At 25.2% G+C, this 19,038-nt stretch overlaps 1 protein-coding gene across 5 annotated transcripts in view; it reads right to left on the bottom strand.

Annotated features, from left to right (window-relative positions):
• The window catches only part of LOC114125321 (transcription factor 21), a 124,698-nt gene that overhangs the window by 27,500 nt on the left and 78,160 nt on the right, over positions 1 to 19,038 (bottom strand). Inside the window, exons 1-2 of one of the 5 annotated variants that reach the window (XM_050207704.1) lie at positions 11,889 to 11,971; positions 2,328 to 2,670 (exon numbers count right to left, since the gene is read on the bottom strand). In XM_050207704.1, coding sequence (XP_050063661.1) covers positions 2,328 to 2,670; positions 11,889 to 11,956 — 411 coding nt within the window. In that variant the 5' untranslated portion in view covers positions 11,957 to 11,971. Of the gene's footprint in view, positions 1 to 2,327; positions 2,671 to 7,316; positions 7,447 to 10,841; positions 10,960 to 11,079; positions 11,165 to 11,888; positions 11,972 to 19,038 lie in introns of those variants that run through there. The other 4 variants (XM_027988923.2, XM_027988922.2, XM_027988924.2 and 1 more) reach the window with 4 other exon arrangements.

Below are 19,038 nucleotides of genomic sequence, written 5' to 3'. Positions count from 1 at the left end.
AATGATATAAAAAATAAAGAAAATAATTTAGAGAAACATTTTTTTTTAGTATAAAAGGTAAATAATTGAAAAATAAATCAATATCAGAAAAATTATTAGTAGAGACTTTAGCACAATCAAGAGAACTTACGAACCCAATATTAATTGAATAGAATTTAATATTAATATTAAAAGTAAATCGTTGCCTTAAATTAAAATAGGGGATGGATAAAGGTAGTCGTGATAACAAATCACGAGTGTCCACTAATTCGTTTAATAATTTGTAGGCAAACGAGATTCAAATTGTCTTTGTCTATCTAAAAACGATTAAAAAGCCACAGAACTACCACATCGAAACGAAGAGATTCTTATGTATTTATTTTTAATTTTGTATATTCGTTCAATAAATGTTAATTGGTGAGAATACTAGACAAAAGACGCATACTCAATAATAGAACGAACCAGTGAATCACGAATATTACATAAGTAACAAGAATCCAAGTGCTTTTGAAGTTTTATCACAAACTTAATCAATGTGCTCAGAAAATAATAAATTAGAGGAGACAATTACACCTAGGTTATTAATTGTTTTAACTGATACAAGTGGAACAAAATGTCATGAGAAAAATCAATAACTGAACGGAATCTAAAGAAATAATAAATAATAAGATATTGTAATAATTTGTATCCAGAGTTATTTTTAATAGCTTAATATAATTCTAGGCATTATATCCGTATATTTGAATACCAATTTGAGAGGGTGTACTTAGCCACCTTTTAGATGCTCATGACCATTTATGAATCATCCCCAATCGCACACGATTATTAATACGATATGGATAATAATATGATATATTAAGTACAATCAAAAATTTTTAATTTTTTTTTATTATTGATCTAAAAACTACATCGGCACCTTAGACCACCAGTGTGTACTTTCAATAATTATAAAGACATTTTACTTGGATAGTCAACAATAGTTTTCATTTATAGAGAAATGTTTTATATATAGGTATATTAAATTAAATTATAAATAGAAAACTTCGATTCTTTTAAGAACTTTAAAATATTAATGTTGAACTGCTGGACCCAATACCTGTCCGGTTTGATGAAGAGTGTTATCCGAATTACTAAAATGTATAGTGCACGTTTAATTGGTAAATTATATAGTTACACAAATACTATAACATCGTCGGCGCACTTGACAACTCAAACAAATTCAATCTTCGTCCGAACGACAATTCGCGGTTTACCCAGCATCATGCCATCAGTTATACTAAAATGGGATTTCACTTAAAAGCCCCAAGCATTCACAGTTATTATAACATATTATTCTCCGCATTCAAACACAATAATTATATGTATCTATCATACAACCTTTAATGTTCGTTAATGCCACTATAGTTCGCTCAAATAAATGAGGAAAACTATTATTTTCGCCGTGACCTAAATCATTAAATGATATCATAAAGTAGGTGACTACATAAACATAATTCCGAACAGCCGGGCATATGAATTGAATATTGGTGATGGGAAAAGCAGATTAAAATAATATCAAGTAAATTGTTAGTAAGTACATAGCGTATCACTAAAAATAATAATTTTTTTTTAAAAAAAAATGTTAAAAACAAGTGAGTAAATGAACGAGGCCCAATGATTTTGCCATTTCTAACGTTTGCAGTGCTATTATTTTAATAAGTACATAGTACATTAATAACCATGTTTAGGAGCAATGTAATGTTTTAGCCACCAGTTTTATGTCTAGTTTAGTTTAATTATTAAATTGTGTGCACAATTAACACGTATTTAAACTACTAACGAGTAGGTACGTATAACGCATTTCAGAAAAATGGTCTGTAACACTCTTAAAATTTGAGTTTTACAAGAACAATATTATTATATTTTATCAGTTATCTCTTAATTTTGTTTTTACTGAGTTGTTTAATCAAAACTGTTCAGAAATAAAAATTAACCTTATTACACAATATAATAAAACATCACTGGAATAATAACAGTATACCTTATAGTCATTATAACCATTTATTATAATATTAATCGTTATTTTAAGTGTGTATCGGTATGTATAATTATTATAAGTACCTAAACTTGAGTTTTTACATTCTATTGTAACTTTTGAGTCTGATCCTTTTTTTAATGGTGACGGGGATAAGAAATCCTCTGTCATGACTGAACATTAATTTAAAACCGATTAGAAGGACAACGCTTTATCCATATTATCCATATTTGAAAATAATAATCCAATAACCAATGATAACGATTAATTCTCTTTACCTATGATGTATTTGCTCAATATAATTAGTATATTATGTAACGAGTTCAAGATTTACCATGGCGTAGTTTAATGGTTGCGTGGACGTGACCGCAACCTGAGTCCCGGTCTCTCCTTGGTTCGCGATGTCCGATCGCTCGGTAGTCGTTAACAACGAGCTTAGGTGTGCTATGTATGTAGTGGCCAACCTCAGCGTGTCTAATTTAGACAGTTTGGTGTCGGCGGGCACCCATGGCAGTGTCGTCTTGAGTCGACCGAACGCCTTGCTCAGCACGCGCATCCTAGCCCTCTCCCTTGCGTTGGCTGCGTTCCTCGGACAACCGTCCTCCAGCAAGTCCCGTTGCTGCTGTTGATGTTGCTGTTCCAACCACCAGTCCGGTCTGCGTCTGCCCATGTCACATCTGCAACAATAAACGATTGAATTAAACTATTGAACTAGTTGCAGTAGCAATTGTACGAGCAAAGTTTTCTTTTTTTTTTTTTGTGAAAGCGGACAGGGGTGATATTACACACTCATCATACAGTCTCATCAATGTTTTGTATACTACAGAGTTATATTCGTGTTCATTGCTATAGAATAAATAAAATTTTAAATGCATTCAACATTGTATTTCTAAAACATCGCTGTATCCCCCCCCCCCGCCATTTTTTATTATACAATTTAAATAAACAACCAAATTTTCATTTTTTTTTAAATCGAGATTCAGCATTTTATATGCATTATGCATACTACAAAGTGATCAATCACCAAATAAATAATAATTAATATACGTATTATATAGAGAACCCATTCACGAATTATCACCATTGGAATTTAAAACATATGCCTATAATGATATAAATGCATAATTGTATATCAGTGTTATTTCCTATTGCGACAATTAAACATGTGCTATTTTATGATAGAATGGTCATTTTTTTCAAAACGGGACATTATTTTTGCATTCTAAGGGTACAATGAAACACTTAGCTCAAAAGTATGACTTTTCCGCCGAAAGTGGTACATATGATCACATTAAATATACGTCACATACACATATATATATATTATATGTATATGCTCAACCTATTTCACCATCCTATCTACGCTGAGCTTATACTTTCATTACGAATGACAGTAAAATTTTCCACTATATAGTCTTATTAAACCGTCCCAATCTACGTTAATCACCCATGTATAGGATACATACTTACAAATTCCGATTTCGTTAGGAGATACAAATAGAAGATGAACACTAAAAATAATACACTATAATAAGCATTCAGGTCTTAAATTTAAATCAAAATAAAAAAAAACGGTTCTTTGTAAGGCACGTATGTTCCAATTTTTTTTAATTTCATCCGCGTTTAACGAAACCATTGAATGGCTTGCATGCCAGTAATTTATAGTTTAATAATGTTTCCCATTTCCTATTACACTTATATATGAGTCACAAAACACATACATTCAATTAAGTTGTTAAAATACTATACAGTGATGTGTATATAAATTAAAACGTTGATGCGCGTTCAATTGTCAATTCACTATATACTCGTCGATCATCTATGATGATGTACCCAAAATGAAACATTTTTAAAATACTATTTTCAAGAAATAGAAATAAACGCGTTTTCTATTATTCATTATTCATAATATACTTTATAAAATCTTTAGATACAAAGAATTAGTAATATTTTTAGAATTTTAAAAACTCATAACTTAGATTTTTTTATGAAATATGAAATTTTTTTGTTCATAATATAATATTAAACAGTTTTTTGGGGTTCAACATCTCAGCACATGTATCTATTTAATTAAAAGCGACAATTTAATGATTTAAGCAAAAAAGGATTATGTATTGTTATAAGTAATAAGTAAACACATATTTTTATTATACACACCATACCTGCTTAGATATAATATGATATAAAGAAATATTTTTAAAAAAATTATATAAATTACAACATATTAAGTGATAATTTATACGAAAATTCTAATGTTATTATGTACGTTATTACATTAGTAATAATGCATTTGTAAACGGGATAAATTTTTGATATATATGTGAATTATAATATTTATAGTGTAATATGGTAGTAATAATAATGTTTATTGTTGCAAAAATTTTCTTTTTGTACATATATCATATTATCTTATAAAATATAGGTTAAAATAAATAATTAATAAAAGGATAATGAAGATAATATGAGCTTGTAAATATTTGCAACACAACAATAAACTAAAACTTGTGATAGAGCATTTATTTTTTTAAAAGATTCACAAAAACACTAAGTATAAAAATAATTATAGTGAACAATCATTAAGTTTATATAATTTCAATTTCATTTAAATTAACAAGTTTTAAATACAGCTGAAAATTTCTCAAATTATAAAAATCAATTATAATATATTCATTTTAAGAATTTTATATAAATGTATAGCAACAGGAATATAGTTTTTCGCACCAAAATGTTAGTAGAATTTAGGAACTTTTATGTTAAACCTTTTTTATATCTTGTACAACATTCATGGTTGACGGTAGATTAGTGTCATGCTCGTATCTATAGAAAGCAATTAATATATTTTTATAATACAAAGCTTTGATGTTGTATACATTTAGTTCACGGTACACATATTTATTATTGGTATATTTAACAAAAATTTAATTAGGTAGATGTATTATAAACTTTATTTCATTTTAATATCTCTTTATAACTCTGCATAATTAATTTTAAATGCTTTGTAAAATTGTTATGAGTAAATCACAATGTTTGCCGAAATGTAATTTATGCTACATATTTTAAGCTATCAATCATATAATATAATGCATAATATCTACAGCAAAGCAATGACATTAAACGCGTACTTGAATAAATACAAATACTTAATGCATCACTTTACAAGACTAAATAGGCATCACGTCCCATAAATAAATTGTAAATATTAAAAAAATAATATTTTGAACACAATCAATAATATCTATGATTATTGATCATTGACACTCATCTGCGCTGTCCATTAGAAAAATTTTAACAAAATTGCCATTTACTTTAAATTTATTCAAGCAAAATAACAGAAAAAGTAGTAGAATCATTTTAGTCGAAAATAAACAACGCGAGTTAAGTGTTTTAAATACACGAACAATAATCTTTTGTCCAATTCTATTCTTCTAAAAATAAATTATGCATAATAATTATTCTCGTAAAATGTTTTTGAAAGGGAAAAACAGTTGGATATAAACGGTTAATTGTATTATTTAGTTATTTAGCTATACAATATAATATACTGTATGACATTTATATTATATTTCATTTTCCGTGTTCTTTTTCCAGATGTTTTTACATCTAAATATTTATTCTTCAAATATTGTATCATATACAAGTATAAATATATTTTTTTTTTTTTTATTGAAAATATAAAATATAACCGAGGACAATTATCTAGTGTCTACTGTAGTTAACATACAACTAGGAACCAGTTTAAAATATGATTTATTATTAAAAATATCTTTAGGTATTATAGGTAATAGGTATATTATATTGTAAATTATCGTACTACTCAAAACCGCATAATCCGTTAAAACGGTGGTCATTTCAATACGCTATACACCATACATACTCAACCATATTAAAGATTTCACCGCTGGGTTGAACTTCGGCGCATATTTTAGAATAATTATTAAATTGCAATGCTTTTATAGAGATAACTACTGACGTAGTGGGCAAAATAGCATAATTCAGTGAGTGGGCAAGTAGTGTCAACTACAAACTGTGAATTGTGTAAATACCATCAAGTACGGTACAGTATAAAAGGTACAGCGATGTATTTTCGTGAAAAACATAATATATTACACAAAGATCGACTCGAGGCACAAACGCGACCCGACCGTCAAAATGAAAGAGTATCGAGGTATAAATTGTTATTAATTACCCGCAACAACAATAACAATAATGAAAAAAAAGATTAATAGGTAAGGTATATATAATATATATAGACGTGATTGATTATGATAACGACTAATTGCTCACTGACGATAAAAAAAAAAAATGCATTTTGCCGCCGTGTGACGATGCTGCGCAGTACAACACGTGTGCAGTTGTGTTCCACTCTCTTTATGGCCCCGAGACCGTTTTGTTTACGGTAAACCGTGTGAACCCTTTCTTCTTTCGACATCCGTTTGCACGCGTTCGCAACGTTTCACGTCCACTACAAAGTCATGGTATAAGCGATTTCACAGTAAAAACACTATACCTTTACGCCACATTATACAACCGTATATCTGCAGAGACGCAGATAGGTACCACCGCGAAACGTTCACCGATTTACCTATAAAAACATGATATAAATCTCGATACGAATACCGATAAAATATATCACTGTAGAAACGTGCACCGTACGTATTCCTTGTTTGGCGTACCCAATACTCTATAAAAGTATAAACACACGTGGTGGGTTATATTATGCAAAACTAGTTTTTCAACCACCGTTGCACCCGATCATGATAATAATAATAATAACGTGTGAACGTCAAGTATTCATTTTGAGTTTAATGTGATATTTATTAGATACTCGGATGTACATTTTCTAATGACTGTTTGCTAAAATGTTTAACGCCCGCGGAATACGAAATTTAATACGATTCTAACAATAGAGCTGCAGATTATGCAATTTATTTACATAATCAATGTATATTATAATATTATATAGATCACAAAGTACGTTTCGATAAGATTGTATTTTAAACATCAATTGTGTATTATTCCCGAGTATGACTGAAACGTGCATTTCATGTTAGACTCGAACATCGTTGTGTAATATTTTTCTCAATTTTTTATAAAACAAAAATACATCGCTCTACATTAATATTATCAAATCGATACAGACATGGATACGATGAGTATGTAGGTATGATTGAGATCAAAACCAATAGAATACTGAAAAAGCTATCAAAGACGAACAAACTAAATTATCTTTACTGATTGTCTTTCATTAAAACATAACGTTTACATTGATGTTGTACGTCTTAAAAAATTATTAATCGTGTTTTTAGTTTAAGTTTGTTCTTACCATAGTAATGCGTTCTCAAAACAATTTGTCGATAAAATATTTATTCCCTTCCCTGCTAGTTCCCTTATGAATTGTCACAGTCTCAGTGATGTACTTTTCTCCAACGTGAAAGTTGTTCGACTGGTAAATGAACAGAAGATAAGTAGTTCTCGGACAAAATAATGTTATATAAATTAATTAAATGTTAAAAATAAAACTTGTATTGACAATATTATCTATAAAATCTTATTTTTGAACAAATTTACTTTTTTTTATATTATTAATTTGCAATAATTATCATAGTATAATCTGCTTCAATGTGTATGAATCAATTATTACACCAACTGTAAATTTATCAAACTCCAATAAAATTGATACTAAACTGTATACTAATATTTTATTCCTATGGACTAAATTCATACAATTTATTATTGAGAATATCCCATTAAATTACATCAATATGCAATACTATTTATTATTTACATACAATTTTAAAAACCCACATTCCGTTATATGATCTGATTATCTGAAAGCAAGTTTGTATCACACTTTAAACTTTGATATTTTAAAATTAGAATAATTTATATATATATATTAGAAAATATCAGTCATTAGAAGATATTAAGATTCGATTAATATTATTTTAAGCAACTCGTACATACAAGTACATACCTAATAGTAATACGTTTTACTATTTGAAGTATTTGAACGTAAGCCAAAAATAAAACGTTTAACTACAAGTTATGCAAAATTATTCTAAAAAATATTTCAACAAAACAAAATATACCTATACATTTCATCTTAAAAATCATTTAAATTAAAAAACTGACCTTCACGTCTACAGTAAACTGGAAAATATAAGAATATATATTTTAAAAATGGATTTTAGAATAATTTTAACATGAGTTAATCATTGAATTATAATAAAATATATTTTTTAAATTGTACTTATTTTGAAAAATAAATACTATTTAACCATGCAACTTATAATATGTCACAGCATTCCTTAATTAAAAGGACGCTACCCACATACGTTGACTACGTCTTACAAATTTAATTTAACTTCTTTATGCTTAATATTACAATGAATTTATCTATTATTTAATTTTAAATTAAAAATATTATATGTATTGTGAACTTTACAGGTATTTTTTATATTTTAATTAATTTTTTTTTTCATAATAAAAAAAATAATCTATTACAAATAAAACAATAAGTAAAAGTGATGATCGATTATATGTCTTGACTATATGACGGAATCATGAAGTCTTCTATAATGTAAAAACTTTGACCTTTATATGAACATTTTAAAATTCTAAATTGTTTGTACATTTTAAAATATTCATAACTCGCTTAAGAATTAAAATATTAAAAAAACCTTATATGATACTGATACACTAGATGACATTTTTACTTTGAAATTTAATAATAGATGAATTAACTGTAATACTATTAAGCATTAAAAAGTTAAATGTGTTTTTAAGATTTTTTTAACTTTAAAGCGTACAATGAGTATTTATAATACTAAAATATAAAAATAGCAAATACTCATAACTTCCTTAAAAATTGAAACTCACAAAAAACCAACGAGAGATAACAGAAAATATTCTTAGTTTTATGTATGATAATAAGTCAATTTTCTCCAAGTTAATAACACAAATTATTCGGTTCTAAAGCAGAAAGCTAATTTGTTATATTATACGTTTGTAAGATGGAGACACACATGAATGATAGTATCCGCTAAGTGTATAATATTCATTACATATATACATAGTTTCTAAATCATAATTTATTATACTTCAGCCAATTGGTATAAAACGTAATATTTTAAGTTTAGAATATGCTTATTATAAGTAGTATCGCATTGTTTTATTAAACAATCACATCATTGAAAATAAATATAATTTATAGACAATTCTCAGTCCTTTCTCGATTTATTTATTTATTCCAAAATCTTATATCGAAGTAACTATATGTGAACTTGTGGTTCATGGAAGTACTGTATAAATTTACTTTAAGTTATAAAGTATCTAAAAATGTGTAAGATAATATTATAATATTATGACATAGTAAATATTATTTTAATTATTATTTATGTTAACGTAACATAACAAAATCATTAATGTAAACATTAAAAACTAACAATGAATATATGTATGTATATCGTATACACTATATATACACTAGATAGATAATTTTATTATACTTAAAACCCAAGTTTTGCATTAAACATTCAAAAAATTAATTACTCTGTTCATAGTTTTCAAACTTATCGGATGTAGAAATCCATTGGTTTTGTATAATATTTTCGCAGATATGAACGGTTGATTCTTATGTAATACCTTTAATAGTTATTTTTATTCATTTTTCGTGAACATTTCACGTTTCACCCTTCATCATACAATTTTGAAGTTTTAAATATATTAATTAAAATTAAAAATGTAAGTTAACAACTTTGAAGTACTTAAATAGCATTAAGTGAATTTTATGTTTTTTTTATTTTTCATTTAATTAAAAATATATTTACAATCTATAATCACTTCAAATTAAGGAGCATAATAGATAATTTCTTAGTATAATATACAATACAATTAATAGTAACATAATATGACGAAAGAGATTTTATCATGCGATATCTAATTCGAATGTCAATGTATACTTAAAATAATTCTTACTATATTAAAAACCAACTTTATTTATACACAGTCCTTATAAAATAATAATAATAATTCAAATATGTTATGATTTTAACTATATAGATGTTTTTCACCTAATAAACTTTATTACGCTAATAATTAATATAATTATTATACCTACATTATAATATAGTAGGTGATTTTATTCAATTATTTTCTTATGTGTCATTCATACAAAATTGTGTTACGTGTAAATACATAAAAATATTTATAATCAGATTTCAATCAGTTTGATTAAATAATATAATATTTTACAGTTTTATTAATCATCTTAATTTAGATGTAAAAACATAGTGCAATATTATTTTTTTTTAATGATTATGTTATTTATTTTTGTACATTGAATATCTTTATGAAACGATTTTGTATGTTATGAGAAAAATTATATTATTGAGATTTCTTGTTCTAATAAATATAATAATGTACAATACGCGTTTGTATTCGTGTAAAAAAATATGTATAGGTATCTTACGTTTCATGGTCATTCCCTAGCGAATATACTTATTACACATAAATCTAATTCAAAATAAACAAAATAGAATTATAGTTAATAGTTGTTAATAATATAGTAGAAGTACCTACCCACCTAATATCTTATACGTGTATACCATGCAATTTTAATTATCCGATAAATAAAATTACACATTTTATCAGTCACCATAAACATAAAAAAAAGTTGTTCCATGCAAAATAAATTAATAATTATGTATAAATTATAATAAGAAAAATATCAAATTATAATACTGTAATTTCCTTATTAAGTAGTAGTAGTAGTATAAAATAAATTTACGAAAACTGTTAGAAATATAAGATAATTTTTGTAGTCAATTCTGAATTTAAATTAACTTACGATTGTTTTTGTGTAAAATGCTCATAAGTTGAAACGCCTATAGTTACTTTGTTACTTAATAATAAATTACTTTTGTCCATGTATATATATTATATAATAATACCTATTTTATTTTACATGAAATAAAAAATAACATATTTCATTTCAAAAACTTGAAAAGCATTAAAAAAAAATAATAAGCTAAAAACTATATTATTAGTATAAAATATTGTATTTTCTAATAATTTAATACACTTACAATGAATTTTCCGCTCGGCATCCAGCAGCAAAATTAAAGTCATTCAGGGTTCAAAAGAGGCTCATGCTACTAAAAATAAGATGTTTCCGATTTAATGTAATGGGTGGAGTCTTTGTAGGTTCTTTAAAAATTGTCTACCAATAGCAAATGGTTAGAGAAGGATTTTGTTCGTTTTAAATAGATATCAACCCTGCTATATACTCTATATACTAGACGAGTTTATTTTTGTCCACATGTGTGTATTAACTGTAAACTGAAGGGCCCCCCACAAAAGAATGTCGAATTGCAAATGTAAACGTACCAATGGGAAACGTGATAAAACGGATACATTAGACTGGATAAATATGAAGAAGATACCAAAAACTATCAAAAAAAAAAAATGAAATTAAAAACCACAAAAAATTAAGTACAATAAAGTATTCTATAATATTTAATTAATAGGATAAGTTACTAATATGTGCGTGTGACTAAATTATTATTATAACTATTGTCTGCCTAGGGCAGTAATAATTTGTAATAGGTAGTACTTAAATAATAAAACTGTATGGCTATTAACATATTATAAACAAAACAATAAAATTACGATCGTAAAATTTACATAAATACTGCCGTTCTAATAGGTACAAAATATGCTACATGACATACGTCATGATCTTCGTTGATTTGTTATTGTTGAACATTCATAAAACCAATACTTACATATTAGCTAAAACTTAAATGTTTTTATTTAAATAATTAATTTTTACTTAAGTCGAAGCATCAGTGAAATGTTTATTTAAACAATATTAAAGATTAAAATGTTGTCTTACCGGTCGCCCGCATTGGTAGGTACATATAAAAAAAATAGCACAATTGCATTTACGAAATGTTTCATCATTTTCTCAGTTGGCAAATTGACACAGACATATGTAAATATCTTTGGTATTTCTGTGTATTAATAACAAAATATATGAAGGACGAGCTTAAATCATTTTGTTTTTGTTTAGTGTCACTAATTTCAAGGAGGTATATAGAATATAAGAAATATATGGTTTTATATATATAGCAACAATATGATATGATTACGATACACTATACTTAATAAATGACCGAAGATTATATAGATTGGGTAAACAAAAATGTAATCGGCTCGAAGTCGATTTGAATAAGACGTAATGTCAACGATATAACCACTCTTCTCACAGCGTATAATTCAACGAGATCAGCAAACACGACCGCATAAACGAACAGAATAAGGATGGTGATTTCTCGACGAGTAAATAATACAGTGCGACGAGTGTCTACATCCATACTACCCTTCGTCATCCTCTCAACCCTACAAACGTACGGTTTGAGATATTATTATTATCGTTATGCTATTATTTATCTCCGGACGTCTTCGGACGCGGACAACAGCTGCTGAAAATTTTAAATATGACACCTATAGCTTATGATCGTCAACGGAGGAGGATTTGGGTCATCATCGCCTGTATTATTTTAATAGGTACACGTCAGACGTACGATTAGGGGTCTGTGCCTAAATAAATAAAACTGTTCCATCCGCCGCAGACTACCCCTAAACAGCGGGTTCGTCCGTCTACTCGTTATAAATCTTGCATTCGTTTAGCTGTGATGCAGCGTGAGTGATTTTACTCGAAAAACGTACATTTTTTTTTTTTTCGACCATTTATCATTAAATAACCATATACATTGTCTTGTGTGCATGAATACGAAATGTAATATGATACTATGATACATAATATATGTAATATTTTATTTATGGTATTTTTGTGTGAGCCGCTTTTGCGTTGTCAAACATATGACTATGTTTATCCGCTCAACTGCGATATTTTCATGACAAATTAAATTACATGATAATCCAAAAATACGTTCAAATTCAGAGATTCCTATGAAATTTCTTTAATACTCAAGTGTGATTAACTACTATTATCTGAACACGATAATGAAAAACACGGAATACAATTTTTGTTGTTCTATAAATAATATCTAGGTGTAGTTAGTTAATCTTTAGTTATATAGTATATAAATTGAATTCTAAGCAATAATTATTCGTTCTATCTAACTTAGCAAATATTATTCGAAATAATTTTAAAAATATCATATTTTTTAACTAACAAAAACTCTTTAAACCAATTATAGTTTATTAAATATTTGTTACACTTAAAACTTAAATTTAATAACATTAAGTTATTGTAAGATTCATAATTTTAATTTTCTACCATCATTCGCGTTATACACGCGTTTTCATTATTCATATTATCTATAACGATAAACAAAATATAATCAGTATAGTATTAAATAAAGTATTGGTTTTGCATAATTACATCCGTAATTATACATATATATATATATATATATATAATTAATTAAATTATGAGGTCATTGATTTGCTTCTTTTTGATAATTGCATGATAAAAATAAAATATAATACAATTTTTCAGCTAAGCTACATAATGATATTCAAACAATAAACACATTACAAGAATTTTTAAATATTTTGTTCTAATATTATTATAGGTACCTATTACAATCTTAAAAACATAATATAGTCTTCAACATTTCTCACTTAAAATGAAATAAAAAAAATAATAATACAATAATAATTTAATATTTATAATTATTATAATCAGTAGTCACTTTTACTTAAGTATGTTAAATTTAAACGCTACCTATACCTACAAACAATACAAACATCTTATTTTCCATTTACCATTACATTATTTTTTATTTTTATCGACGTAAAATAATTTATTTACATAATAATAGGTAGGTAAGGTTATTTAAAATTTATTTTTAAGAATATTAATTAGAATTCCATAAAAATGTTCACAAATTAGTAATAATTACTCTCTCGTGTATTCGTGTATAAATCAACAATAGCTATCAATTATCACAGTCTAACGATTTTCATACGAGCTTATTTATTAAACATTATAAGGAAATTTTTCGATTAATAATATTTCTGTATATCCAATATCTATTTAACCAAAACAATTGAGAGTAAATATTACATTTTAATTGAAATAACATTAAACAACTTGTAAAATAATAACTATTAATATTTTTAGATTAACTTCAAATTAATTTTTAATAATACTTTAGTTAATATGTAATAACGTATTATGTTTTACATTTTACCTTTTTTTGTTTGTATACAAAGATGAAATCTATTTTAAATTTTGTTGAACATTTCAAAAAAAAAAAAAAATCATGAATATTGAAAATTTAAATACAATAGATTATAAATAATAGGTAGGTATTTAGGTTTAACATAATTTATTTTCTGTAAACCTTTATAAACTATAATTCCCTTAACCTTCATATTTATATTAATCTTCAACAGATTAGTGATAAATAATTTTATTCATATTATATTTTATTTTATTTACTTTATTTATTACCTATATAATATATAAACCTAAGTTGTCGATTGCATATTATTATCAATTATGTAATATGTACATAACTTTTAATACCTATTAAAAGTTGGTCAAAAATATCACCTAATAACTTAACTGTCTTGAATAATGTGCTTTTCGAAGACTTGATCCCAATTGATTAATGATTTGTCATAATGGTAAGCTTTGAATTTGGATTAAAGTTAAAACTTAGGCTGTGAAAAAAAATATTTCAATAATTATTATGATTTTATTTATATTAGCTAATCCTACTTCAAAAATAAAACTAAAATTATGAAAAATGTAAGTAATAAGTTGTAATAATGCAATTTTAATGTATAAATGTATAATACATATTTTAAATTTATTTATTATTAATCAACTATAATTGATATGAAACATAATCTTTAAAAAAATTATGTAACTACTATAGCTATTTTTTTTTTTTTTAAGTTGATTTTATTTCATATAATAGCGTAATAGAGTACCTATATCGAGAATAATGTTAAATAATTATAAACAAAAAGTATTAGTAAAATTTACCAAGATAATATTTTAAGGTAAATTAAAAATAGTGTACTCAAAAAGTTAATACTAATATTTTATCCTGGAAATATGGAAATGTGGGAACTAATTTGATTTTGGGATATACAAGATATTTGAATTTTTAATGTTATTATCAAAACCAACATTATACATGCACACAGTTTTTTACTCAATAGTACTTTCTCCTGAATTTCGTTTGTAAACAAAACTTCCAATTTTCGAATTAATAATAATATTTACCTAAACCCATTGAAATATAATATAATACCTAGGTAATTAGTACCTACTTACTTTTAATAAGCAATTAAATTTTAATTTCATTTGTCTAAGTACTTACTTAATTTCTTAACTATTAAACTAAATAAATGAATAAATAATTTTTTTTGCAAATAATCATTTACCGTACTGGAATTTTTAAATCTAGTATATTGAAAATTTGAAAACAATTTATATTTACTAATGTAAATGTCTGTAATTTCTTATAAAATGTATTTGATAAAACATTGTTTCGCTATTATAAATTCCATTTTTAAAATTATGTTATATTTTTTATTCTTGGTACAGCTTCAACAACTTACATTATTAGTTTACGATAATATTAAATATGAAAGCTACATATGGTTGAAGACAATGGTTTTCTTTGATTAAGTTGAACTTAATACATTATCAATAACATATTTGAGAAATTATATAATTTTATTGTTGTTGTCTTCGATTAGGCTAAAGACTTCATCAAAGAAGTTGTAGGGTATTCCTATGCTTGTTCTAATTTCCATATCGTTTCTACAGTGCAAAAGGAGGTGCTCGACTGTAAGAGATTCTATTATTTGATACCTACAACAGTGCTAGTTCTTCTCTTTACATATAAGATGACCATGAGACATCTTTGAATGACCTATGTAATAAAATAATATTTATTAAATTAATTATAAAATTAAATAGAAATATACTTAATAATATTAGGTAATAATTTTTTTAATTTCGATAAACTCTAGGACGTCATTGATTACGATTTTATCTGATAACATTATTATTCTCTTACACAAAATTAGATTATATATTTATATAATAAGCTATAAATGAATATTTTGATAATAGCAGCTTTATATATTATAATTAATTATAAAAACTAAATATTGATTATTGGAGTTACATACTTTTAAATTTTAATAGCAAATTTTATCAAAATAATTTTGAAATACAATATTTAAACTAATATTTAATAACGATTCAAATAAAAAATTAATTTAACACATCATTTGAATGGCGATAAACTAATAAAAGAAAATGTATTTATTTATTTATTTATTTTACAATAATTATGATAACTGTATTTTGACTCATAAAATGTTTATATTTTATTTAATACAAAATATAAATAAAAATATCAAGAATTTTTTTTTATTTAATACCTTAATATTTATGAATTTCAACTTGACTTATTTGTTATTATAATATAACGTACCTATATTAAAAAATAATTTTATAGTATGATAATTAATTTATTGATTTAAAAATTGAAACAAAACATTAATTATATACATTTATTATTGGGATTGTAACACTGCGCTACTACAGTATGTTGTTTAGAAGATGAGTTTGCATAAAACTAACACTAGGTACAAAAAAATAAACTATCGTTGATTATTTTCTTTTAAGAGCATCGCCAGATGCGTCATGTCAACGTTAAATCCCTACGAAGACACGTCACCCATTACGTCTATTTTTTGGGTTGTCAGCGAATTTAGAACAACATCCGTTAAGTCTCATATCTTTTACTGTGCCCATTATTTCCAACTTAACCCGACTAAAGCTTACAGAGATAATCTGTGAAAAAATATTTGTGCGTCCAATTATCAAAACTTTCAACTTATATATAAATATATATAATAAAATTATAGATTATATAGACTGTTTCTTTATGTCACGTATTTTTTTTTAATCGTAATGTGTACTTAGCTTTAAATTCGATTGCAATTGATTATTATTATTTTTTTTTAAGTTATTTACTCTATTTTATTAAATTAATCTTACTTAATAATTGTATTTTTAGTCATTGGTTCATTTTTATAAAATTATGTAAATATATTACCGATAATGTAATCGTATTATTCACATTACTGTATTCTACAAAAGTGTTTACCCCGTTTATTATACATAGCTAAATAAATATGTATATATATTATATATTGAATATGTATAATAATATTAGACTCGAAAATTAAGTGAAAACAGTATTTACATAACTTATGATAAAGCCCGTATTAAAACAAGAATAAAATTCAACTAACGTTACTGTGACGCACTGACGTTTTACATTGAATTATTACCTATACATGTTTTATACCTATTTTATAATTAAAAAATGTCGGTACCTACGCTTTGCCTATTAATGTTTAGTTCCAGAACTGAAATATTGATCATTTAATGGAAGTATAAATAAATTTAGGTCAGTATAGATAGATAGGTAAGAGATAATATAGTTATACAGCATAGTGTAGCAGATAATATATTATACTCCCGAGTCAAATCATCGTGATATTATTTACAGTTAACACTGAAATTTATTTTTTAAAATAGCAAAATAAAGTTTTTCATAGGTACTAATTGCATGTTTTCGACAAAATAACATTTCTGGAAAATTCAACCGTAGGTACGCTTTCACAGAATAAATATTTTACTTGAAATGATGATTGAGTATTATAACTTTTTTTCCTTATTATTTATAATAATAAATATAAGATATCATCTTCAATTTAAACAAATATAATATTATATTTTGTATAATGATGTATGGGTATTCAATTGAGAGGTAGGGATTACTTGGTAAAAATATTTTTAAATTTAATGTGTAGGAGAATTAAAATATATATATATTTATATATTCTTTATATATTTTAAAGCCTTATACTTGGTTACCTGGTTACCAACTATTATAACAACAAGTATAACAATAATTTGTTAAAAAACAATTTTTTTCTTATAAAAGACTTAAAAATATAAGTATAGTGTACCTTATATTTATATATAAATGTATAATATAAAATCAACTAATAATACTGTTAGTGATTTACCACGATAAACCGATTATGAACAAATAAAAGATACTATAATATTAAATAATATTAGTGTTACGAATTTACGATATTGTGATTTCCATTTTTATTATTAAATTATTCCAAAAAATTTAGAAAATATGTATTAGGTATACCTACCTTATTTTTCAAAACATTTTTCAATGTAAAATCCATTATTAAAATGTGTAATATAAATGTATAAATATATAATTTATAAAGGTGAAAAATAATACTGGATGGAATAGTCTGTTGTTTTAATGTGATCTAAGCTTAAAAGTATAATGTTTCTGTATTTAACAAATATTATCTTATTAACAGTATGTATATACTATGTAATGATGACAGAAATATTTTTGTTACCAATGTTAAAAAATTTAAATATATTTTAAAACAAAAATCAAAAATATCAAAAATGTTCTTCTATTCATTTCTAAATGTGACTTACAGTAAGTGAATAAGACCAAAAACTGTCTTTTTATTATTTATTCCTCTTGCTTTTTATGTTTTTAAATAATAATGGAACTTACCATTTGTAATCGGTTTGTAAGATACTATTAAACAATACTTTTTACTTAAATAAGTAAAATAAAAACTTAGTTCGTACCGATACCACGTTTACAGCTCTTTATAAATTGTTGATCAAAAGTATTTGAATAGAAGACGTCATCAACAGCTAGCTTAAATTAATTAAACGGCAGCATTATAACAATGCGTCCATGAACTATATACAACATTCATACCTATCGTAGATCTTCACTAATGAGATGAAAATAATAATTATACCATTTTATGACAGATGGGGCATTAATCAATTTGACATATTTGAATGGACTTTTTTGGTTTCCCAACTCGTTCTAGTATTTCACAGTTTGCAAGTCTAATACTATAAAAAGATAAACATCGATTACCTTCTTACTGGGAAAGCTTTGTATAGAATT

Source organism: Aphis gossypii, chromosome 1 (assembly GCF_020184175.1).
Source record: "Aphis gossypii isolate Hap1 chromosome 1, ASM2018417v2, whole genome shotgun sequence".
NCBI classification, from domain to species: Eukaryota; Metazoa; Arthropoda; class Insecta; order Hemiptera; family Aphididae; genus Aphis; species Aphis gossypii.
The sequence above is the reverse complement of the archived record's forward strand: the minus strand, read 5'-3'. Positions and strand labels throughout refer to the sequence as shown.